The sequence below is a fragment of the Sphaeramia orbicularis genome, chromosome 7 (genome assembly GCF_902148855.1).
Source record: "Sphaeramia orbicularis chromosome 7, fSphaOr1.1, whole genome shotgun sequence".
In the NCBI taxonomy this organism is placed as follows: domain Eukaryota; kingdom Metazoa; phylum Chordata; class Actinopteri; order Kurtiformes; family Apogonidae; genus Sphaeramia; species Sphaeramia orbicularis.
Window position 1 is genome coordinate 6,676,490 of NC_043963.1, and position 24,986 is coordinate 6,701,475.

At 37.0% G+C, this 24,986-nt stretch overlaps 1 protein-coding gene across 1 annotated transcript in view; it reads left to right on the top strand.

Annotated features, from left to right (window-relative positions):
• Positions 1-24,986, top strand: part of LOC115421944 (FYVE, RhoGEF and PH domain-containing protein 1-like) — a 62,308-nt gene that overhangs the window by 23,661 nt on the left and 13,661 nt on the right. The window contains exons 2-12 of the mRNA XM_030137958.1: positions 1,850-2,155; positions 3,253-3,451; positions 5,981-6,761; positions 10,130-10,219; positions 11,197-11,345; positions 11,461-11,617; positions 12,533-12,671; positions 12,772-12,830; positions 20,375-20,521; positions 22,904-22,996; positions 24,853-24,932. Coding sequence (XP_029993818.1) covers positions 1,850-2,155; positions 3,253-3,451; positions 5,981-6,761; positions 10,130-10,219; positions 11,197-11,345; positions 11,461-11,617; positions 12,533-12,671; positions 12,772-12,830; positions 20,375-20,521; positions 22,904-22,996; positions 24,853-24,932 — 2,200 coding nt within the window. The remainder of the gene's footprint in view (positions 1-1,849; positions 2,156-3,252; positions 3,452-5,980; positions 6,762-10,129; positions 10,220-11,196; positions 11,346-11,460; positions 11,618-12,532; positions 12,672-12,771; positions 12,831-20,374; positions 20,522-22,903; positions 22,997-24,852; positions 24,933-24,986) is intronic.

Sequence of the window (24,986 nt, forward strand, 5' to 3'; positions counted from 1 at the left end):
TGAAATCAGAGGGAAAAACCCCAGAATGTGGAAATACACACCTTCCGTCTGCAGTTCCTCTAAATCTAAACACTAAAAAGAAATCTTAGCTGAACCTAACACTGTTTTCCACCGTCACTAATCTTCTATGTGAAGCCGTAGATCAGAGCAGTAGAGTCACATCTGACTGAATCTGGTCAGTGATTGGTTGTTACAGCTGTCAGTCACATCCCTGAAAACCTCTTGTAGGATTTTCTTTCTACAACCTGAAAATAGTCTAGAAAACAGTGTAAAAGTCGTTATTCCTGTCAGTCCACTTGAATTATAATGTGTTGAAGGTAATTATGTAATTTGGACTCAGTGGCGCCTTAAAAACACCATGCAGTGCAGCTTTAAAGGGATGACACTCTCTTACCTTCAAGTGATTTTCTAAAAATATGCTGTAGATGTTTTTTTTTTTAGGAAACCAGGTCAAGATGCACAGAGTAGACTGAGACACATGTGGCATAGAGCCTCCATTCAGTATTCACCTGTGTATTTATGTGAATGTGGAGGACGGTCCTCTCTAAATCAGATGAGCACTCTTAGGTAAACTACCCTCTTACATCTCCAGCCTCTTATCTTATCATACTAGTAACTACAGCGCTGGATTGGCTGCCTGAATTATATTTGATGTTCCCACAGTGAACATTTTCTTTTCATGCACCATCTGCATGGAATGAGTTACAAAACATCCTCCCATTTCCAACACGTCCTCCTTTAAATACAGTTAAAGGTGTTTTACAGGGTGTGAAAGAATCTGTCTGCTGCTGTATATGATCTGTGGAGGTGTGAGGGATGGATGGATGGATGGATGGATAGATAGAGAGAGAGAGAGAGGAGGAGGAAGGGGGGATGATGGATAGATAGAGAAAGAGAGAGGGATGAATGGATAGAGAGAGAGAGAGATGGAATAAGAGGGAGGGAGGGATGAGAGAGAGAAAGAGAAAGACGGGGTGGATGGATGGATGGATGGATGGATGGATAGATAGAGAGAGAGAGAGGAGGAGGAGGAAGGGGGGATGATGGATAGATAGAGAAAGAGAGAGGGATGAATGGATAGAGAGAGAGAGAGATGGAATAAGAGGGAGGGAGGGAGGGAGGGATGAGAGAGAGAAAGAGAAAGACGGGGTGGATGGATGGATAGAGAGAGAGAGAGAGGAGGAGGAAGGGGGGATGATGGATAGATAGAGAAAGAGAGAGGGATGAATGGATAGAGAGAGAGAGAGATAGAATAAGAGGGAGGGAGGGATGAGAGAGAGAAAGAGAAAGACGGGGTGGATGGATGGATGGATGGATGGAGAGAGAAAGAGAGGGAGGGATGGATGGAGAGAGAGGGGGGTGGGTGGATGGATAGATGGAGAGAGAGAGAGAAAGAGAGAAGGATGATGGATGGATGGATTGATGAGAGAGAGAAAGCGAGAGGGATGGATGGATGGAGAGAGAGAGGGATGGATGATGGAGGGAGGGAGGGATGAGAGAGAGAGAAAGAGGGGGCGGATGGAGGGATAGAGAGAGAGAGAGGGATGATGGATGGATGGATGGATGGATGGATGGATGGATGGATAGAGGGAGGAATGAGAGAGAGAGAAAAAGAGGGGATAGATAGATAGATAGATAGATAGATAGATAGATAGATAGATAGATAGATAGATAGATAGATAGATAGATAGATAGATAGATAGATAGATAGATAGATAGATAGATAGATAGATAGATAGATAGAACACAGTCCACTCAGGGTTGTTTGTCACAGAGGTTAAAGTTAAATTCCTGTATTTTTCCAAACAGTACACTTCTGTCGTTTACGCTTCCCTCCTTCCTTCCTCAGGTCCCTCCTCCTCCTCCAGTCCCAGCTTGCTGACGAAGAGCCTTTCCCTGGAGCCGCCGTGCTCCCCCTGTGGCCACCAGGGGGCGCTGGAAGGCGACGCCGCCCTGCAGTCGACCTCTGACCCCGGGCCCAGCTCCTCCTGCTCAGGCCCCGCCTCTCTAGAAGGAGGGGCGGAGCTAACAGAGAACCGCAGCCCAACTGAAGGAGTGCTGCAGGTCAACGACACAGGCCCGCCGGAGCTGCCGGTGACCACGGTAACACCACCGAGCAAGAGCCGACCGCCGCTGCCCGGACCCAAACCGCAGGGTAAAACCAACAAACATGTTTATCAGACTCACACTGTAAAAAAAATCTGTAATTTAACAGAATTATCACTGTTTATTTTACAGATTTTTCCTTTATTTTTAAGATACAGGAAAATATCAATGAAATGACAAAAATAGACAAATGTAAAATAACATGAAAAAACTGTAACTGTGAATAACCATAAAATTTCCATTTTTTTAAAAGAAATTTTTTCTTTTTTCACAGAAAAATACAGTTAAAATACATTTGCAAATGTATCGTAATTTCACAAATATTTCTTTTCTATTTATGAGATTAAACTGTTCATTTAAAAGTAAAAAAAAATTAAATTAAATTAAACAAGATAAAATTACTGACAATTAACCGTTAAAGAAGTATTTGTTCTCTAAGTTTAGCAAGACTTATTTGTTAATTGACAAATATCTTGTGTAATTACAGGAGGTTTCACAACAAAAATGTTGAATAAATGTATTTTTGTGAATGTATAACATGTATAAGCACTGATAAACTGTCCAAATACAGTTTTTATCAGTGGATTGTACAACTGAGTCTCATTGAAAATTATTTATATATATATATATATATATATTTATAGGTGATTTGATTGTTTTAATACATGTAAATATTCTTTATTAAACATTAAAAAGTCAAAAAAATATGCAAAATCTTGTGTAAAGTTAGGGCAAAAAACTGTATTTTAATTATGGAAAATTACCGTATTTTTATGGCAGTGTTATTTTCCATTATTTAACAGTATTTTTTTGGCACCCCTGCTGCCGGAATATTACCGTTTTTTTACAGTTTTTTCTTTTTTTTTTTTTTTTACAGTGCAGCTTTAGTGTCATTGGTACATGATAAAGCGAAATATACTTACCCAGGTCTCTGTTTTTGTAGCATGAGAAAGATAACGGATAAAATATAAAATAAAATATATATAAGGTCAATAGGGTAGAATAAAGACTACCATAAAATATACAAAAGATAAACAAAGAATAAAATTACTTCTTAATATCTACAAAATTCCACACTATACTTAAAGTGATGCACAGTTTATGCACAGTCATGTAATAACCATCATCTGACTCCGCCCACTGCAGTCCCACCGAAGCCTCCGCACCTCCAGCAGCAGGCGGGAGCGTCCAGGCCACGCCCCCGAGCTCCAGACAAGCCCCTCCCCCCTCCTCCGCCGTGCAGACCCCTCCCGGCCGACCCGCGGGGCGTTCGGACTCCGCCCACCCGTGGAGATGGGACCGCCTCCCCCACCTGTGTCCTGTCACTCATTGAGAAGTTTGAGAGGTGAGTTCAAAGTTCCCAGATTTGGATCGGACTTTCATTTTTACGAAGCATCCATGAACTGTCTCCTGGAAATTCAGATCCGTTCAGTGGAATGGGATAAAATGTAATCCCATTCCTTTTGTAACTGCACAAGTAGCTCCATTGACTTTTATTTTACTGTCGTCAAACCCTAATGAAGGGAAACACGTAGTATTTAACAAAAACCCCAGCAGACACTCATTCAGCTGGAACGTCAGCTGGACTTAAACTGATCCATGTGTGAGTTCAGCTGACAGAGGCGCTGTTCAGCTGAGGTTTGGCTGAACCGGTGCAGGAGGAGTCCACCAGGCTCTGGTGAACAGGCCTTTGAAGTGGAGCCATCAGGCAGAATGTGCTCGGCAGGTTGAAGGGAATCAGGTCTGAGCGGCTGATAAAGGAGGAAGGCTCCGGTTGAACGGCCGTCTTCTGCATGATAATTACAATAATACATTTTATTTCTAAGTGCCTTTCAAAACACCCAGGGACACTGTACGACAAGATAAAACAGACAATGCATAAAATACAAAGAAGTAAACAAATAGATAAAAGAATAATTACGACATTTAGAAACAAGTGTTCAGAGAACGCAAACCTCCGCCAAGCGCCCCGAACGGTGCGCATGTGTGGATCGACTGTTTCTGTTTAAATTCAACAGTTTCCAGGTTGTTCCATACAGCAGAAACAGATGAAGCTTGGTACCAGTCATGTGTTTGTCAAATTATATTCAATTCCAATCAATATTTGTTGAGTTCTAATGAAAAATGTGTCATAAATGGGATTTTCAGTGTTAAATGTAAATGTCCACAGAGTCCACATTCCACAGTGGATGTGGACAATTTTGTGCCAGATACAAGATATTGTTCTAAGCTATGGGTGGATCAAATTGGAGGCTAATCGGAGTCGTTTTGAAAATTTTTTAATGAATTTTCGAAAATTACTTGATGAGAGATAGGAAAATTGTAGATTTTGTGACCTTGCTGTGACCTTGAACTTTGGCCTACTAGGCCCAAAATTTAATGGGTTCGTGCCAGGGCCTAGGCCAGTGTTTTTCAACCTTGGGGTTGGGACCCCATGACCCCATGTGCCTGGAATTCAAATGGGGTCGCCTGAAATTTCTGGTAATTGATAAAAATAAAAACTTACTAATAAAAAATAGATGGTGGGTTGAGAGAAACAATCACAATACATAACAGGCATGACAAACACTGAAGCTGAAACTGAAACCCTGTGGTTCTGTTTATCTGTCAAATGTTCATTGTGGTCAGTTTCAGATGCTGCAGCTCTTTCATAATTCATAGTTTGGGTTATTGTTTTTACAGTGTTAATTTGCAGCCTTGTCAATCCAAGCTGGACTGACTGTACATATCCTGACCAAGGAAAATAAAATTCTCACTTTTCTGCCTTTGTCCATAATAATATGCATTATGTAGCCTAAATGTCATCTAAAATTAACATCTTTTTGTGACATAGTATAGCAAACTATTTTAGTTTTAGCAAAAAAAAAAAAAAAAGTTGGGGTTGGCAGAAATTTGTGATGTTAAAATGGGGTCACGAGCCAATAAAGGCTGGGAATGTGCTGGCCTAGGCCTATCTGTGGGTACAATTTGGTAAAGATGGTTGGAATAGTTTTCCCGTAAAGTTGCTAACAAACAAACAAACAAACACGCAAACAAACAAACACACAAAGCGAAGTGATCACAATACCTCCTGGTGGAGGTAATGAAGTTGTAAAATGGAGAGTAAAACTTCTGCTCTGAAGAGGTGAGTTTTGAGTCTGGATTTGAATGTGGTTGGATGGTGGGAGGGAGTTCCAGAGCTGAAGGCTGATGATCAGTGTCTGTAGCTTTTTAATCAGGAAATGACAAATAGTGTGACCAAAAATCATATTTAATCCACAAAGACCCAGCGGTACTTTTGTGGTAATTCCCAAATTATTTTTCTCTATATATTTACCATTTCTTAAGTGATTGGAAATAATCTGGGGTGCCAATAAGGGGGGAGGGCATGACAAATTCATGGGGCCCCATAGAGCAGAGGAGGGGGTCCAGTGGATACAGGTTTGAAGTTGTGAAAATGTTCTGTAAGATCCACTGTATAAGAGAGACCTAGAAGGCAGGAATTGGACGTTCAAAGCATGTTCATTTTCAGTTTTGTTTAGTTGTGTACTTCTGGTCCTATATTGTGGACAAGTTAAGGGACAGACCTGTGATTTACAGTTACAAAGGGTGTACCACAGGGCTCAGTCCTTGGACCTCTCCTTTTTATTTTGTATATTAACAATATCACTCAAAATGTTTCCAATGTTAATTTTCATTTTTATGCAGATGACACAGTTATTTATTCCTCGGCATCCACACTCAGGACACTCATGTAAAAGAGGTTTTTAATCTCAACGAGTTTTTTCCTAGTTAAATAAATGTTAATAAAGTAAGTAAATAAAATACTGCCCTGTGTTGCCCTTATGGAGTAATCTGATTACACTGACACTGTACCATATGTGTCTGTGTTCAGGGAGCAGATCATCATGGTTCCTGACATCACCGGCGGCGCTCTGTGTCCCCGCCTCCCTGACCCCTCCCTCACCTCCTCCCAGCCTTCATCACCTCCGTCATCATCATCGCCTGCCCCTCCCCTCACTGAGGAGGAGCCGCCCCCTGAGCTCAAAGGTCACGACCCTGCTGAAGTCACTGTGGAGGCGGAGGGTGAAGGACAGGAGGAGATCCTCCATGATGAAGATGAAGATGATGACGATGACGACGACGATGATGATGATGACGATGATGATGAAGAGGTGGCAGCAGCGTGTCGGGACGACGTCCATCAGAAGCGTCTGTCCATGGAATCAGGCTACAGCGCCTCAGAGAAACACCTGGAGGATGATGCGGTTGCCGTGGAGATGAGAGAGCAGCAGCCGCAACCGCCACTGCTCGACAGCCAATCAGAAATCCCCTCGGAGCGTCTGTCCCTCCCCTCGTCACAGACAGATGGAAAGCTGGCCAATCGAGACAGTGGCATCGACAGTATCAGCTCGCCGTCGCACAGTGAGGAGCTCTGCTTCGCCGGCGTAGACGATGGGGGTGTGGCTTACCCGTGCAGCCCCGCCCTCCTGCCCCGCCTCTCTAGCTCATCCTCATATGCTGGTGATGGAGGAGAGGAAGGGGAGGGGGAGGCACAGGGGGGAGCGAGGAGGAGGAGGGAGTTCTCTGAGGAGGGAGATAGCGACCTGGAGGAGGAGGCGGAGCTAACGCTGGTGCTGCCGCCAGCGAAGACGGACAGACAGGACTCGACTGAGGTGAGACGATGAAACCGATCAGATATTAACGATCAGTTTAACTTTGGTTCATAAACACATCTTCAACGGGGCCTAGAGGGTTGGAGAGTTGGCTTATGACCAAAGGGTTACCGGTTTGATTCCCTGCACCAGCAGAAAACTTATTGGCAGATGTGCCCTTGAGCAAGGCACTTAACTGCCACTGCTCCTAGTTGCAGGGCTACTTTTGTGGAAGTTGCCAAATTAACTTTTCTCTAGATTTAACCTTTTCTTAACCCTCCGGTATCCCGTCCAGCAAGGCCCTTACTAAGCACCAAGTGTGCCTTTTTGGCACACTTGTGGAATAATGTCCAAAAAAATTTCATAGTTTGTTTTTAATTCATTTACACTTTTTTTCTAGTTCATCAACTTGAGCCATAAATAAAAACACCAAATACTCAATAATTGTCATATTTTTTAACCCTTTAAATGCCGTGTTTGTAATGTAAACAAACCATTTTTTAGATGCAAAAAACACAAAAAAAATTTTTTCAATATACTACAGAAAAAGTGGATCACATATTATTTGATTTTTTCAGCTTGGCATATGTCAATGAATAATTCCAACACTGGTTAATTTGCATTATTGTTTTTGGTGCTAGGTCAAATGTTCAAAAATACTAACATCTGTCACCAAGTGTGCATAAAATGCACACTTATAAATCAAACTATTAAATATTATATATTGATTTATTTTTCTGCTCTAATTTGACTTTATTTTTGTAAATCCAGGTCAGCCTTAATCATACAGATCAAATGGAAGAAACAGTGCGTTTTAGGCACACTTGGCAGACAGACGCTAGTCTGGTAATTTTCTTTTGTTTATAATGTGCACATTTTAGTTGGTGGCCAGAATTTTAAAGATCATGCAAAAATGAACAGCTTTTGAATTCTAACCTTATTTGAATTGTGAAAAATGTTATGAAGTTTTTTAAAACAAAGTGCAAAGTGTGCCTAAAAGGCACACCTGGGTACCGGAGGGTTAAGTGATTTATTACCAATTATTATCATATTATCTTCTGTATTTTTTTGTTTTTTCAGTAAAAATTTAGTATTTTCCTATATTAAATTCACTGATCATGTAGATTTTGATAAAAGCTCAAAGTAAAGTTGAGGGTTATTATATCAGAAACAAACAAATCTGAAGAAAAAGTGACTTTTTCAGCAAAGATATCATTAACTAAACATAAAAACAAGTATCTCCATCCACTGTCATTGATCCAACTCCATGGGTTTTACTGGTGAATCAATGTTGTAGAAGATGATGGTGTTTCCACGGTAACTACAGAGCCTTTGAACATCCAAATGGGTCATATCTGATGACCATGAAAAGATGAAGAACTGTATTTTACACCAATTATTTACATGTACTGATAAGATTTGTGGATCAGAAGTTATTAAACATTTTAGTAGGTAGATGATTTTGGTCAACAGTGGTTGTTTGGGTCTTTCTGGGTTAAACTAAGCTAAGATAAGATACGATAAGATAAGATAAGATAAGATACGATAAGATAAGATAAGATAAGATAAGATAAGATAAGATAAGATAAGATAAGATAAGATACACCAATTATTTTCATGTATTGATAGGATTAGTGGATCAGCACTAATCAACTCCAACACAAATGTAATGTCTGCAGTTGAATATTCTGATTGAATGCTTCAGGTCATGTAAACACATCTTCACTCATCACTTTATTTAACTTCCATTAGGAGCAGAAATCAGACAAAACATACTGTCCCCTTCATACCATGATAATGATTGAAAAACATCAACAATGCAGCCTGGTGTCTGAAACTGAAGAAGACTGAATACTCCCAAAAAGACCAAAACAAACAGTTATGTAATTCTATATTTGTAGATAGATAGATGTACTTTATTTATCCCAGACTGGGAAATTCCAGTGTAACAGCAGCATGACACACAATAAAAATAGAATACAAGAGCAAACCCTTTACACGATACATAATAGATTAGAGGTTCCAAAAAGGTCTGGGTAAAGAACCTGGATAATAACTGGAAAGGGCCAAAATAAAACTGTAAGATGCAAAACAAGTTGTAATATTCAGAAATTATTATTATTATTCACTGCATAATGTGTGAGTTTGGTCAAATATAACAGCTGAAATGAAACAATGAACAAAAAAACACATCAAGTCTTAACTTAGTACCTGTTTAACAGACACTGACTGCAACGTCCATGGATTTTGATACAGGGGAGCTTCTATGAAACTGGTCCTAAAAACAGAACAGAAGGGCTAAAACTTCAAACCAGATGTAGACGAATGTTATGAAGCAAGTTTGGAAGCACTTTGGGTCTATTTTAAAAATAAATACTTACTGAGATAAAAGAGAAACTGTTTTTCAGATAAAATGCATTTTTATATTATTTTCGTATTATTTTTAATACAAAAATCTGTGTGTAACACGGTCAAAAAAACAACAAAATTACGCACTACCATTTTTTTGACTATCTCTTCATTCTCTTACAGGTACAGTTTAGGAATTGAACTAATTATACAAGGCCGAGTGTTTCACAAAAATGACCGCTGTTGCAAAATCCTTTGTGATTTATATGTGCTTAACTGGGCAGGGTCTGCATGTAACACCAGTGGACACGATGAGTTCCACACCAAACCTGGAATGAGACTGAGATTGATGAAAAACCCACATGTGTGGATTAGAAAAACCACTAGGATCCACACATTTAACAGTTTCTTTATTTAGAGCCTATAGAAGAGCATTTACACACGTTTTCACATCAAATGCACCTAGGGAGCTTTAATGTCCATATTTTGGCCCCAGTATTTGATAAAAAATTCATTAATTATGGGATGGCTCAGAGCAAGAGTATGTTTTTTTTTTTGTATTTATCTGAGGTCATTATTAGGTCCATCCTGGGGGGAAATATGTCTACATTTACCTTTTATTATTGGGTCTACAAAAAGCTGGAAAAGTGCCAGATACTAAAATGAACCCAGTTTCATAGAAGCACCCACAGATAAAAAAGAACCATCATTATTCTGTCAGTTTTTAGTCCTTCCCTTATACTTCCTGTTACCTGGTAAATTGTTGTTTGTAGTCAGAATGACTTCAGTCAGATTCTTTTTTTTCCCAAATATGCAACGAGACAAAGTAATCTTACTTAGTCCTTAGAAATAAAACAGGTAGTAAGAAGTCATGGAAAAAAAAAACAAAAAAAACTCTACATACATATATACATGACTTCATTTACACATTCAAAAAGGAGTGGGAGGAAGTTAAAGGCTGAAGATAAGGAGACAGGTTTATAATCTGTAAACTCAGCTGCAGGTCTGTAACCCGTCTGTCTGTCTGTCTGTGTTTGCAGTTGTCCGTCCAACAGAGGGTTTTCAACATCGCCAATGAGCTGCTGCACACAGAGACCGCCTACGTCTCTAAGCTCCACCTCCTGGACCAGGTGACACACTGGACACTGGTCTTCTTCTTCTTCTTCTTCTTCTTCTTCTTCTTCTTCTTCTTCTTCTTCTTCTTCTTCTTCTTCTTCTTCTTCTTCTTCTTCTTCTTCTTCTTCTTCTTCTTCTTCTTCTTCTTCTTCTTCTTCTTCTTCTTCTTCTTCTTCTGTGCAGATTCTTTGTCTTTGATGTGTTTGTGCTGCTGTTGCCATGGAAACCTCACAGTATTAACACATCTCAGATGAAAAACCAAAGTGTTAAAATATTAATATCAGTGTCAAAATACTGAGGAGGAATGTGTTTACTGTTTACTTTAATATTCTGGATTATTTATTATAACATTTTGTTCTTTACAGCTGAACATTTATGTGCGATGGGATTCAGGCAGTTTTTCATTTAGTCTGAAATTAACTCTTCTCCTTGTTCTTTTCTTCTTCTTCTCCTCCTCCTCCTCCTCCTCCTCCACCTCCTCCTCCTTCACCTCCACCTCCTTCTTCTTCTTTCTCCTCCTTCCTCCTCATCCACCTATTTCTCCTCCTCTTCTTCCACTTCTCCTCTTCTTTCTCCTTCACCCCTACCTCCTCCTCTCTCCTCCCCTTCCTCTTCTCCTTCTCCTTCTCTTCCTCCTCCTTCTCCCCCTCCTGCTTCTTCTTCTTCTTCTTATTCCTCCTCCTCCCTCTCCTCTTCTCCTTCCTCTTCTCTTCTTATTCCTCCTGTTTTCCTTCCTTTTCTCCTTCCTCTTCTCTTCTTTCTCCTCCTCCTCTTCTTCCTTCTTCACCTAAACCTCCTTCTTCTTCTTCTTTTTCCTCCTTCCTCCTCATCCATCTATTTCTCCTCCTCCTCTTCCTCTTCCTCACCTCTGCCTCCTCTTCTTCTTCTTCTTCTTCTCCTCCTCCTCTTCCTCCTTCTTCTTCTCATCCACCACCTCCTTATCCTCCTCCTCCTCCTCCCCCTCCCCCTCCCCCTCGTCCTCCTCCTGCAGGTCTTCTGTGCCCGGCTCCTGGAGGAGGCCCGCTCTCGCTCCTCTTTCCCCTGTGACGTGGTCCAGGGAATCTTCTCCAACATTTGTTCCATCTACTGTTTCCATCAGCAGTTTCTGCTGCCGGCGCTGCAGAAGAGGATGGAGGAATGGTGAGATGTTCCTCCTGTTTCCTGATGTTATTTCACCTCCTCCTGCTGCTGCTCTCATTCTCCCTCCTCCTCCTCCTCCTCCTCCTCCTCCTCCTCCTCGTCTTCATCCTCGTAGGGACCTGAACCCTCGGATCGGGGACATCCTGCAGAAACTGGCTCCCTTCCTGAAAATGTACGGAGAATATGTGAAGAACTTTGACCGAGCCATGGAGCTGGTGAACACGTGGATGGAGAGATCAGCTCAGTTTAAGGCCATCATCCAGGAGATCCAGGTAGATTATCCATCCTAACGCTCATGCATCACTATGGACATTTTTTACATTTGGGGAAACATTTCCTCTTCATCGTATCATTTAAGTCTATGTTAATACATTTGACACAATCTTTTGTAACAAAGTCTCTCTTGACAAAGTTTAGGCAAAGGAAGTTTATTTGTATAGCACTATTCATACACAGGGTAACAAAGAAAAAAAAACAAGACATTGAAATTATATTAAAATCAAAAAACGGAGAAAACACATTATAAAACTTGATTTTTAAATGCATTCACAGAATAAAAGAAAGACATTAATTATATTAAAATCATATATTAAAATTAACATTAAAATTGAAATAGAGTAAAGCATGGCATTAAAATCAAAAAAGTGCATTTAAAAGACAAGACTGAAAAGAGTTTACTCATAAGCACATGAAAAGAGGAAGGTTCTTCATCTGGAATTAAAAATTCTACATTTAATTTTTGCCATAGATCATCAGGATACTGAAAAAAACCCATCACCCTCTGAGCCATACTTTTTTCCAAAGTGACTTACAAGGGAAAACCCCCCAAAAAAAGAGTCATCGTACGTACAGAAGAATAAAAAAGCAAAACGATAGACTAAAATACAAGAATAGATTAAAAAGACATAAAAACAAGTGTACAATTAAAAACAGTGAAATAAAAATACTAAGTAAAACAACAGAATAAACATAATAATACATTTAAAATGGAATGTTTGTAAGTGCTAGGACAGGAGGTGCTCTCTGAAGAGTTGGGTCTTCAAGAGGATTGAGTTTTCAGCTCAAAACCCAAAAGAGAAACACGATTAAGGATCCAAACATTAAAACATTAAGAACTGTTAAAACGTCTCCATCCCAGGTGTAAGTAACTGAACATGCACTAACCTGTTGTCGTTGTCGTCGTGCAGAGGGAGGAGCGCTGTGGAAACCTGACTCTGCAGCATCACATGTTGGAGCCGGTGCAGAGGATTCCTCGCTACGAGCTGCTGCTCAAAGACTATCTGCACCGGCTGCCGGAGGACGCTCCGGACTACGGGGACGCCCAGAGTACGAAAACAAACGCACCACCTTCATTCAGTTTATGCACAAAAATTCAAAGCAGACGTTAAGTTGTACAGTACATTATCGTTTATTTATTTGTCTGCAGAGTCTCTGGAGCTGATTGCGACGGCGGCAGAACACTCCAACGCCGCCATCAGGAAAATGGTAAGAGGCTCATATGGTCCTCTCCTTAAACCTGCAAAACCTGACATCTATTCATGTCATTTAATCTGAGTTCAATGAGTTTATTTCAGTCTCTATTGAAGATTAAACTATATGGACAAAAGTATGTGGACACGTTGAATTCCGGTGTGTCTTTTCTAACAGGGGTCTGGGATACAAAACAATAATGACTAATATTATAATATAGTTTTATATTGGGATAACTATCACTACATTGGTTAGTTTGGTTTAAATTATTATCTTTGCATCCAAAATGCCTTAGAGATGGTTTTGACTTAATTTCTCTCAACATTTTTTTTAATTTTTTTATCCATGACTATGATTTTAAATATTCTTCATCTAAATTTATAAAATGTTTTTTACACTTTGACTGTAAATAATACATATATACAGGGTGGGGAAGCAAAATGTACAATATTTTGAGGCAGGGATTGAAAGTGTATGACCAATTAGTTTATTGAAAGTCATGAGAATTTATTTGCCACAAGAAAATGTACATAATAGAAAATGTTTTTATTCTATGTGTCCTCCTTCTTTCTCAATAACTGCCTTCACACGCTTCCTGAAACTTGCGCAAGTGTTCCTCAAATATTGGGGTGACAACTTCTCCCATTCTTCTTTAATAGTATCTTCCAGACTTTCTGGTAATAGTTTTGCTCATAGTCATTCTCTTCTTTCCATTATAAACAGTCTTTATGGACACTCCAACTATTTTTGAAATCTCCTTTGGTGTGACGAGTGCATTCAGCAAATCACACACTCTTTGACGTTTGCTTTCCTGATTACTCATATGGGCAAAAGTTTCTGAAAAGGTATGGATAATAGTGTTAGGTATGATTATGACATCAGTATATGTTTGGTTTCAACACAATTGACGTAGTGCCTGCTGAGAAAAAACAACTAAATGTTCATTGTAAATTTTGCTTCCCCACCCTGTAGATTTTTTTTTACCACCACTAACCATCTACTTTCTTCACATCTCACTTTGGAAGAAAACCTCCCATTAAACTTGGAGGAAGTATTGATGTTTTTATCTGAAATCATCATGAACAGGACATTTTACAGCTGTAGACATGATGTGTCCCAATATTTATGTCCATATAGTTCATAAACATCAATATTGAATTAAACACAACAGCGAGAGGCTGTAGCATAAGTTACCTGAAGGAACTATATTATATATATTATACCTGATCTTATGAAATAGTTAGCGATGAAAATTCACTCCAGGTCCCCTTTAATGAAACAGACATAATGGTCCCATTTTCTAAATTGTCTAGATCAGGGGTGTCAAACATGTGGCCCAGGGGCCAAATCCAGCCCGCCAAAGGTTCCAATCCGGCCCTGCAGCATGAATTTGCAAAATGGAGAAATTACACTGAAAATATTAACACTCAAGGCTGTCACATTGCATTATGAAAGTATTTACAATTACAGACTATTCTCACAATAAAAAGTGAAAAACCTGAACAAAGATGAATAATCTAAAATATAAAAAAAAATTCAATTTTAACAAAAGAGTAGATTCACTGCGATCTGTTATTTGTGTTAATAATAACCTGAGACATAATATTCTTGAAATTGCACTTTTTTTTTAATGGCTGTTGAGGTTACTCATATTTTCATAATGCAATTTGACTTTTTTCACACTAAAATAAAGTGAAAAATTTGGATTTTTAGGTATGTAAAAATTATTATACCTATTATTTTACTGCTCTGGCCCTCTTGAGATCACCTTGTGCTGTATTTGGCCCCTGAACTAAAATGAGTTTGACACCCATGGTCTAGATGGATTATGTTCATTGTTGATTCATTTCTGGTATTTTCTTGATTCATTCACTGATTATTTGGTTTATAAAATATTGGAAGACAATGAAGGAATTAGAGGATTTTAAAGGTTTTTCTAACAGATTATCAGTTATTATTTAGAATACACACATTGACCACTTTTATTCAGTCCAATCCAATCCAATCATCTTTATTTATGCAGCACATTTAAACAACCAGAACGTTTCCAAAGTGCTGCATATCATACAAACAATAAAACAATTAAGAGAAATACTAAAAACAATAAAGTACATAAAACTACAGGAATGCCCTAATTAACACAAAATCAAATGGTTAAAAAAGTAATAAAATCAATAAAAGTAAATAAGTAAAAGACACAGAGGACCACACAACTCACACGGAGTTATTATTTGGTGCACCTCTCCAGTACTAGGTGTACCTAATAAAGTGGCCGGTCTGTGACATGTTGCTGTAGTTCATCTGCTTCACAGTTTAATATGTTGTTCATTCATAGAAGGTCTTCTGTATAACTCGGTTTTAATTAGTGCTTATTTGAGTTTCTGTTGCCTTACTAACAGCTCAAACCAGTCTGGTTCTTTTTCTGCCCATTTTCTATCATTTTTAGAGATGGTTTTTTAGTAAAATTTCTGAAATGTGATAATAGCAGTAGTGTAAAAATATTCCTGTTTTGCTGTTTTAAGTAAAAATACCAAACTATTAGCATTAAATGACCAAAAATAAATAGCGTACAACCCCCAGTGAGGTTATGTGTTTGCTTCTGTCGGTAGAATTTCACCATAACTGTCCCGAATCTGCTCCATAATCTAATCTACGTCCTACCCGTCGGCAGAGTTTCACAGAAAACCCTGAAGTTTATGTGTAATCCTGTTGACAGACGTACAGATGGGAGTGATCACTTATAAACAAACATCTATAATTCATCTATAATCATAGGGTTTATTTTAATTACTATATCTACGTAATAATATGATTTTCAGATGCACCCGCCCTCGTGTGTCTAATGACAGTTTGTCAGTTTAAAGTCAGTTAAAAACTTTTTTTTTTTCATTTATTTCCACTCGGTTTCATTTAAATACTGGATTAAAACTGAGGTGATGCTAATGCAATGATGTTGGACAGTGGTGCTTGTTATTTTAATTTAATATGAAACTGAAAAGTGATTAGAGGCTTAATTAAAGTTTCATGTACTTGTCTATCAAATGAAGTAACTCGCTTCCATGTGAAATTAATACAAGATGGTGTCGGATGTTCAGCAGGATACATCTGTGGGCTGTTCATAGTGGGCTGAGCTTAAAAAACACACTGCAATGATAATTCATATGAACTTTATTTTATTTTGTTTGATTTGATTTTTTTTTTTGTTCTATTTTATTTTATTGTATTGCATTTTATTTTATTTTGTAGATTTTTTTTTTTTTTGGCTTCATTCAAGATTTTTTGCTGAATTTGCGATTTTTTTTTTTTTTTTTTTGCTTAATTGAAGTTTTTTTTACTTAATTGAAGATTTTTTTTTGGCTTCTTTCAAGATTTTTTTGCTGAATTTGCAATTTTTTTTTTTTTGGCTTAATTGAAGTTTTTTTTTTAACTTAATTGAAGATATTTTTTTGGCTTAATTCAAGATTTTTTGCTGAATTTGCAGGGTTTTTTTTACTTAATTGAAGATTTTTTTTTTTTTGGCTTAATTCAAGATTTTTTGCTGAATTTGCAATTTTTTTTTTTTTTTGCTTAATTGAAGTTTTTTGACTTAATTGAAGATTTTTTTTGCTTCATTCAAGATTTTTTGCTGAATTTGCAATTTTTTTTTTTTTTTTGCTTAATTGAAGTTTTTTGACTTAATTGAAGATTTTTTTTGGCTTAATTCAAGATTTTTTGCTGAATTTGCAATTTTTTTTTTTTTTGCTTAATTGAAGTTTTTTGACTTAATTGAAGATTTTTTTTTTTGCTTCATTCAAGATTTTTTGCTGAATTTGCAATTTTATTTTTTTTTTTTGCTTAATTGAAGTTTTTTGACTTAATTGAAGTTTTTTTTTACTTAATTGAAGATTTTTTTTGGCTTTATTCAAGGTTTTTTCCTTAATTCAAGCTAAAAATTTTTTTTGCTTAATTTGATTGAAGAATGACGAATTTTTGCACTTGGTACAAACATCCCAGGGGCCAGATTGGAACCTTTGGCAGGCCACATTTTTGGACTGCATATTTGACACCCCTGATGTAAACATTTTTATCGCATTATTTAACTTTTTTCGCTCTAAAACATAGAGGAAAGTTTGGAGTTGACATTATTTCTATATTATTATGTTATTATTTCACTGGTCCGGCCCACTTCAGACCAGATTTGACTTAATGTGGCCCCTGAACTAAAGTAAATTTGACCCCCCTGCTTTAACTTCCTTATGACTTTAACTCTAAACCCTCTGACATGTGTGAAGCTGTGAGTAACGGACATGTCCTCTCTTCACACACCGTCATATGATAAATCGTTGTCAGAGCGAAGAAGCCGCCGCCGGTTTGTCATTAACCCTCACTTCATCTTTAATTACGCTGGGGCTGATTAAAGCGGTCCCAAACACACACAGCTGCGTTGGACGGCCCTTCGCTGTGCTCCGCTCACACACTTTTATCCACAGCAGCAGGAGTGCCATTAAACTTCTGCCAGTGTGTCAGAATCCTGCAGGCTCCGGTGTCTGTTTGTTTCTCAGACGTTCGCCGTTCGAGTCATGAGAAGCAGAGACGATGAGCGCCTGACTCCGCCCCCTCGCAGCGGGGTGTTTACTGTCGTCTCTAATTAACGGCGTCTGATTAAAGAGGAGCTGGGAGGGCATCGCTCCACACTGTTTACAGGCCTCTGGCAATGTGTGGGATTCTGGGAAATTAAACCAACATCAACAAACGGCATGCAAAACAGTTTAGAATGTAATCAATTTGAGGATTAGTGCGTTTTCTTAAAAAAGTAAAAAAAAAAAAAATTAGAACTGAATTTCCACAAAATCAGAAAAGTACTTTAACCTATAAGGCAGGGGTTTCCAACCTTTTTTGGCTCGTGACCCCATTTTAATATCATACTTTTTTTTTTTTTGCTAATATTAATTTTGTTTTTGATCATGTAATAGTTTGCTATACTATGTTGCAAATAAAAGTTAATTTTAGACATTTAGTCTATATAATGTATTTTTATTCTGGACAGAGGCAGAGAAGCCAGGAGTAGGTTACTGCACAAATGGAGAACTTTATTTTCCTTGGTCAGGATATGTACAGTCAGTCCAGCTGTGATTTACAAGGCTGACAATTAATACTGAACAAACAAGAACTCAAACTATGAATTACACTGGGTTACAAAAAAATGTTTTTTGCAAGTTGTCTAGGTTTTTTCAACTGAATTAGGACCATTTTGCACCGCTAAATCCAAAAATGACATGTTTTTCTCAATCAGGTCAGGTTTTTTTTGCTAATTTGATTTTGAAAAATTTAGTCTTCTCACAAAATTGATTACATTTTGTGACTTTATCAGTTGATTTTTTATATAGTTCTCACCCAAAATAGGTTTTAAGAGAAAAAAAATCATTTTCTAACAGGATTCCTGTTAGGTACAATGGTGTATTCACTGCAGATGTACCAGAATACATCAGGCTTATTTTTGCAAGATCTTCTAGTCGAAGCCATTTCATTCACCTGTAATATTAAAAAAAACATTCATCATAAATTGGCAAAAGTAGAATCTTCAGAACTCGTTTATTGCAAGAAATATGAAAGAATTTTGTATCATATGATGTGAAAATACCCATAAATGTAAGCAAAAATGTTAAAAAGCCAATATGTAGCATAGTTCAGAAAGTTGACCTGATTGAGCAAAATGAATGTGATTTTTGGATTCAGCACACCAAAATGATCCTAAATCAGCTCAAAAAACTTAAACAATAAATTTGTTGTTGACCAGTGTTCTGGTTCTCATAATTCATGCATGAAAAGGTCATCAGTCCAGTGATTTTTTTGGTGATATTTGATCATTTCTGCATGGACCAGTGTTATGAAAGAGCTGCAGCATCTGAAACCGACCACAATGAACATTTGACGGATAAACAGAACCACAGTGCTGCAGGTTCAGAACCACAGTTTGTCATGTCTGTTATGGATTGGTATTGTCTCTGTCAACTCACCATATATTTTTTATTACTAAGTTTTTGGTTGTTTTATTTTTATCAATTACTAGAAATTTCAAGCGACCCCATTTGAATTCCAGGCGACCCCATGTGGGGTCCCGACCCCAAAGTTGAAAAACAATGTTATAAGGACTACCATTATAACAAACCACCTATATTTATTTATATATATATGTATTATGATCAGTATTTTGAAATTTATTTTATTTTTAGAATTTTAGTTTTCTAGAAGGTTTTGTACAGAAAAAAGTACAATAGCAAGAACGTTTAAAGAGGGGTGTACTTAATAAAATAGATTACAATAACAACATACAGGGAAATACAGTTTCCTAAAGAAAAGAGAATATGTGAATTAAAAAAAAAAAAAAAAAGATTTACACAAAATCTGGTCGTCTTCATACTCCATTTCTCCCATATTTGATCAAATCTATCATTTTGGAGTCTGTTGTAAAATGGGATTCTCTCCATCACAGAAACTGCGAAAAAACAATTTGATGCCAGTCATTTACATTTAACCATTTTTTAGTGTATTTTGAATTTTTAAGTTAAATTCATGTATTGTCCTGTGTTTAATTAACTGATTATGTAGATGTTCATTAAAGTTCAGATTAAAGTTAATTATTATATCAGAAACAGAGTAATTATTATATCAGAAACAGAGAAAAAGTGACTTTTTCAGCAAATTTATCAATAACTTAAGTGTCTCCATCCACTGCCTTTTATCAAACTACATGTGCTTTAGTGGTGCATCATCATTTTACCATATAATTTATTATTTTGTAATTTTCCTTTTTTTTTGTTCATTTTATTTATTACTTTATTTGTTTTGGTTCAATTTACTTAAAGTGTTTTTCTTGTGTTTATTTGGTGGTTTATTTTATTCTTTTTCATTCATTTCGGTACATTTTTTTGCTTGTTCACATCATTATTTTTTATTTTATTCATTTTTGCTCATTTTATTTGTTATTTAATGTATATATAAACTAAGCCAAGTATCTCCAATCACTGTCATTTATCTAACTACATGTGCTTTAGTAGTGAATCATCATTTTACCATAAAATTTATTATTTTGTAATTTTTCTTATTGGTTTTTGTTCATTTTACTTTAGCTGTTTTTCTTTTGTTTATTTTGTTGCTTATTTTATTGTTTTTTATTCATTTTGGGACTTTTTTTTTGCTTCTTTTTCATATTATTATTTTTTATTTTATTTATTTTTGTTCATTTTATTGTTATTGAATGTATATATAAACCAAACTGTGTCTCTCCAGTCACTGTCATTTGTCATTGAATCAACGTTGTAGAAAATGACATGTTTCCATGGTAACGATGGAGCCTCTGAATGGGTCGTGAAAAGTGCAAAAACTGCATTTTAACCCAATTATTGACATGTATTGATAGGATTACTGGATCAACAGGTATTAAATGGTTTATATCAGTAGATGGTTTTGTCACCAGTGGATGTTTGGGTCTTTATGGGTTTATCATCGTTAAATATTTTCCTTTCCATCTCTGTCAAACATAACTTAACTTAATGATATTGTTTCTGTTTCTGCATCAGGAACGAATGAGGAAGTTGTTGAAGGTGTACGAGTTGTTGGGAGGAGAAGAGGACATTGTTAACCCGACTAATGAGCTCATTAAAGAAGGACACATCCTCAAACTGTCCAATAAGAACGGGACCACACAGGACAGATACCTCATCCTGGTACTGCCACCGCTCTGTTCTTTTACACCACATTATACAAATTTCCTTCGCACTTAACATGTCTCTAAGCCTTTTGTTTAGACAAGATGAGATCAAATTTAACAAAAATGAGATAAAATGAGCCCCAAATTGAAAAAAAAAAAAAATCAACATGAAGGAAAAATGAACAGAAAATATCAACAAAATGAACAAAAATGAACAAATTCATAATAAAATGAACAAAATAGTCAACAAATAGAAGGAAATATTCAACAAATTGGACAAAAATGAATAATTTAGGTTACATTCACACAGCAGATCTTAATGCACAATTCAGATTTTTTTTGGTGAAATCTGATTTTTTTGGGTGTTCGTTCATATTACACATTAAATGTGACTTCTGTCAGTTTTGAGTATGAACTGAATGTGACCCTGAAGTGACCTGCATGTACAAAAGAGGCTCGGACATAATTAGGAATGAGGAAATACACTGTATCATGTGACATATCTGGAAGGCTGCCCCATTTTGAACTTACAAGCTATCGGTTGCTATGGGCAACAGCATAGTAACGATGTGCAGGGAAGAGCCGTATAAATCAAGATTTAAGATTTTAAAAAATGGATAAGGCGGTGGCAAAAACAAGGGGTCCCTATGGAGAGACCCTGAACACGACTGCTAAGCAAAGGTATTTGGAGAAGATCAGAAATATGAAGGATATAGACCCTACGAGCTACTGGTGTTCACCAGTGTGTGACTGGTCCTGCCACCCTGGACCGACATGCAGTTAGTTAACTATCTCGTTTTGGGCATAAGTTACTACACAGTGGAATAATTCAAAAGCCTCATGTCCCCTGACAGATGTGAACAGTTCTGCTGTGGCTGGGTTCAAGGTTTGGGGATCTACAAGAACGATGACTGTGAAAACACTGTGGTGGGGTCAAAGGTCAGCCTGTGGATAGTGTAATGTTTAGTGTATATGGAAATTGCAAATGCATTAAACTAGTCGAAAACTCAAAATAACGTACCTCTGGGTCTCTACGTTTGCTGTGTCAATGACGGGAGTAAGTGGAAAGGTCGGATAAATGCGATCTGGCCGTTCAGATTGTGGTCGCATTTTAACCCTTTCATGCATACTGGTCACTACAGTGGACAAATCAACCAACACAGTGGACGGTTAGGCATCATCCCATACACTGCGATTCATACCATTACTATAACTTTGCCGTTCAAGATAAACTTGATCTGTAGTAACATGCTTGAGTGTAAAATAAATTGCCATTTTTTTGTTTTGTTTTGTTTTGTTTTGTTTTAAACAAAAAGTTGTTTTTTTGCATATTATCCCCATGAAGTGAGTAAAAAATAGTATTAGAGTATGTTAAAATGTGAGAACACATCAGATTAGCAGCATTAAACATGTTTTTATTTCATATTTCTCACACGGTATATCAGTAAATACATGTTTCTTTGCTTCTAAAATTAAACATATGGTGTCCAGTTGAATGGACATTTTTGTAACTCCATGAAAAATACGTTAAAAAATTCAGTCACATTGTTGTTGTTTTTTTTGTTTGTTTGTTTGTTTTTGTTTTTTCATATCTAAAGATTAATAAAAACCACTTGGGGAAAACAGATCTTGATTAATGTTCTCATAATTCATGCATGAAAGGGTTAAAAAATCTGACATCTGTTCGATTCAGTACCACATTTGAAAGTGGCCCAAATCTGATCTGATGAAGATTCCATGTGGCTTGGGCTGTTCACACGAGAGCTGAAACGATTAATCGACTCAAAGTGATCCAAAAAAAATCATTCAACCACAATTCTTCTGAATCAAAGCTTTATTTCCTTCATTTCTCTGCTGTTAAACATTGGTTCCACTGTTGTGTTTCACATGGACGCTTATTGTGACGCACAAAGAAGCTTCAGTTCAAGAAAACTGCAATAGAATATTTCCCTTCAATCAATTTGAGTCGATTAATCGAATCGTGAATTTTTGCATTCACTTCAAGCACCTAATCGATTAATCGGTTTCAGCTCTAGTTCACACTGTCATAAAAGACTCTGACCTCAGTCACATAGGGGGGAAAAAATCAGATTTGGGCCACATTTGCCTGCGGTCTGAACGCAGCCATAATCAGGTTTCATTCAACAGTATCTAGTTGTAGTGACCTCCCTTTACACTTAACAAGTCTTTAACCCAGTTTCATAAAAGCACTCAATTATGTGTTGAGGAGTTCTGCAGGTTTAGCACAGGGCCCTTGCATATTTAAGGTTGGGAATGGCTGCTGTAATGTCATTCTCTTTCCATATTTGGAGTATTTTACCTTATTCTGTCTTCAATCATATACTAATATTATATTAATATTAATGGGTACATGCTGTTTTTCTGTCTGTGTGTGTAGTTTAATGACAGGTTGCTGTACTGCGTCCCAAAGCTGCGTCTCATTGGTCAGAAATACGGGGTTCGAGCTCGCATCGACGTGGACGGGATGGAGGTGAGGATCATCTGCTGACCCCGATACGTCACTAATGATAAAAAAAAACAGGATAAAAAGGCCACATTTGACATCGAAGACAAAAAAACTGCTGGTTATACTATTGGCAGCAAGTAAGGAATCTGTCCTGAGGAAATGGTTAAAAATAGAACCACCCACCACTGATGAATGGATTGGAACTGTCTATGAGAGTTATGTTATGGAGAAGATATCTGTTTTCCTCAGAGCTGAAAAAGAAAAATTTTATAAGATCTGATCCAAATGGACTGAGTATGTAAAACCAACCAGATCTGATTTAATTTGATTGTACTTGTGCTTTGTGTGAAACTAACCCCCCTTTATGGGATGTTTTGATTGTATGAGGTGGTGCGCTCCCCTGGTCTGTTTTAATTTGTTATTGGTTCAACTGAAAATTAGTGGTCCGTAAAAGGAAATCCTGGAAGGGCAGTATAGATATAACCGCTCAAACTTTCTACATCCATCCTTTTTTATTTGAATGAAATCTTTATTTCGAACATGTCAACAGTGAAATCAAAACAAAAATCAACCAACCAAATATTAGTTCTGGTACATACAGGGTGGGGAAGCAAAATGTACAATATTTTGAGGCAGGGATTGAAAGACAGTGTATGACCAATTAGTTTATTGAAAGTCATGAGAATTTATTTGCCACAAGAAAATGTACATAATAGAAAATGTTTTATTCTATGTGTCCTCCTTCTTTCTCAATAACTGCCTTCACACGCTTCCTGAAACTTGCGCAAGTGTTCCTCAAATATTGGGGTGACAACTTCTCCCATTCTTCTTTAATAGTATCTTCCAGACTTTCTGGTAATAGTTTTGCTCATAGTCATTCTCTTCTTTCCATTATAAACAGTCTTTATGGACACTCCAACTATTTTTGAAATCTCCTTTGGTGTGACGAGTGCATTCAGCAAATCACACACTCTGACGTTTGCTTTCCTGATTACTCATATGGGCAAAAGTTTCTGAAAAGGTATGGATAATAGTGTTAGGTATGATTATGACATCAGTATATGTTTGGTTTCAAAACAACTGACGTAGTGCCTGCTGAGAAAAAACAACTAAATGTTCATTGTAAATTTTGCTTCCCCACCCTGTAAATGATTAATAAGCAGACAAACAACAAAATAAATAAATGAATAAATAATAATAGTAAATAATTAGTAGTAGTAGTAGTAGTAGTAATAATAATAATAATAATAATAATAATAATAATAATAATAATAATAATGTAATAATAAGATGAATAAAACAAATTGAATGAAATTATACATGCTCGAAAACGAGTAGAAAGAAGAAAAAACTTATGTACTCCTACCCCCAATTTCTATTCCTTATGGTCACTACATAGCAATTATTATTGTGTATGAATATCAATATAATAATAATAATAATAATAATAATAAAACAATATCACACATCCTTTTTCCTATATACACGAATATGATTACAACTTATCCTACCAGATATTAATACCAGATATTAATAAAAACAAAAAACAAAAACGAAACAAACAAAAACACATATACGTGTATAATATAAATACATATAATATTCTATATTGTCCTATATAGTAGTATAGTAATAATATATTCATATAGCCATATTTAAGCTAGATATTATCAGCACATATGTGGCAAAGCCCCACTATGAAAAACAACAGGACCCCCCCCCCCCAAGCCCTTTCCTCTTTTCTTGAGTGATTAAGGCTGTAATTAATGTATGGGATGGACATTTGCCCTTCCAAATATAAAGATAATTAGAAAAAAAGGCCTCGTTTAAAAGAGTTTCCCCTGAATTCAGCCGGTTCACTGTCACTGTTTGTGTTACAGTTGAAGGAAACCAGCAGCATCGCCGTGCCAAGGACGTTTCTGGTTTCAGGAAAGCAGAGATCTCTGGAGCTGCAGGCCAGGTACAGACAGAATGAAGGAACAGCCAGTCAAACACACAGACGTGTGTCATCTAT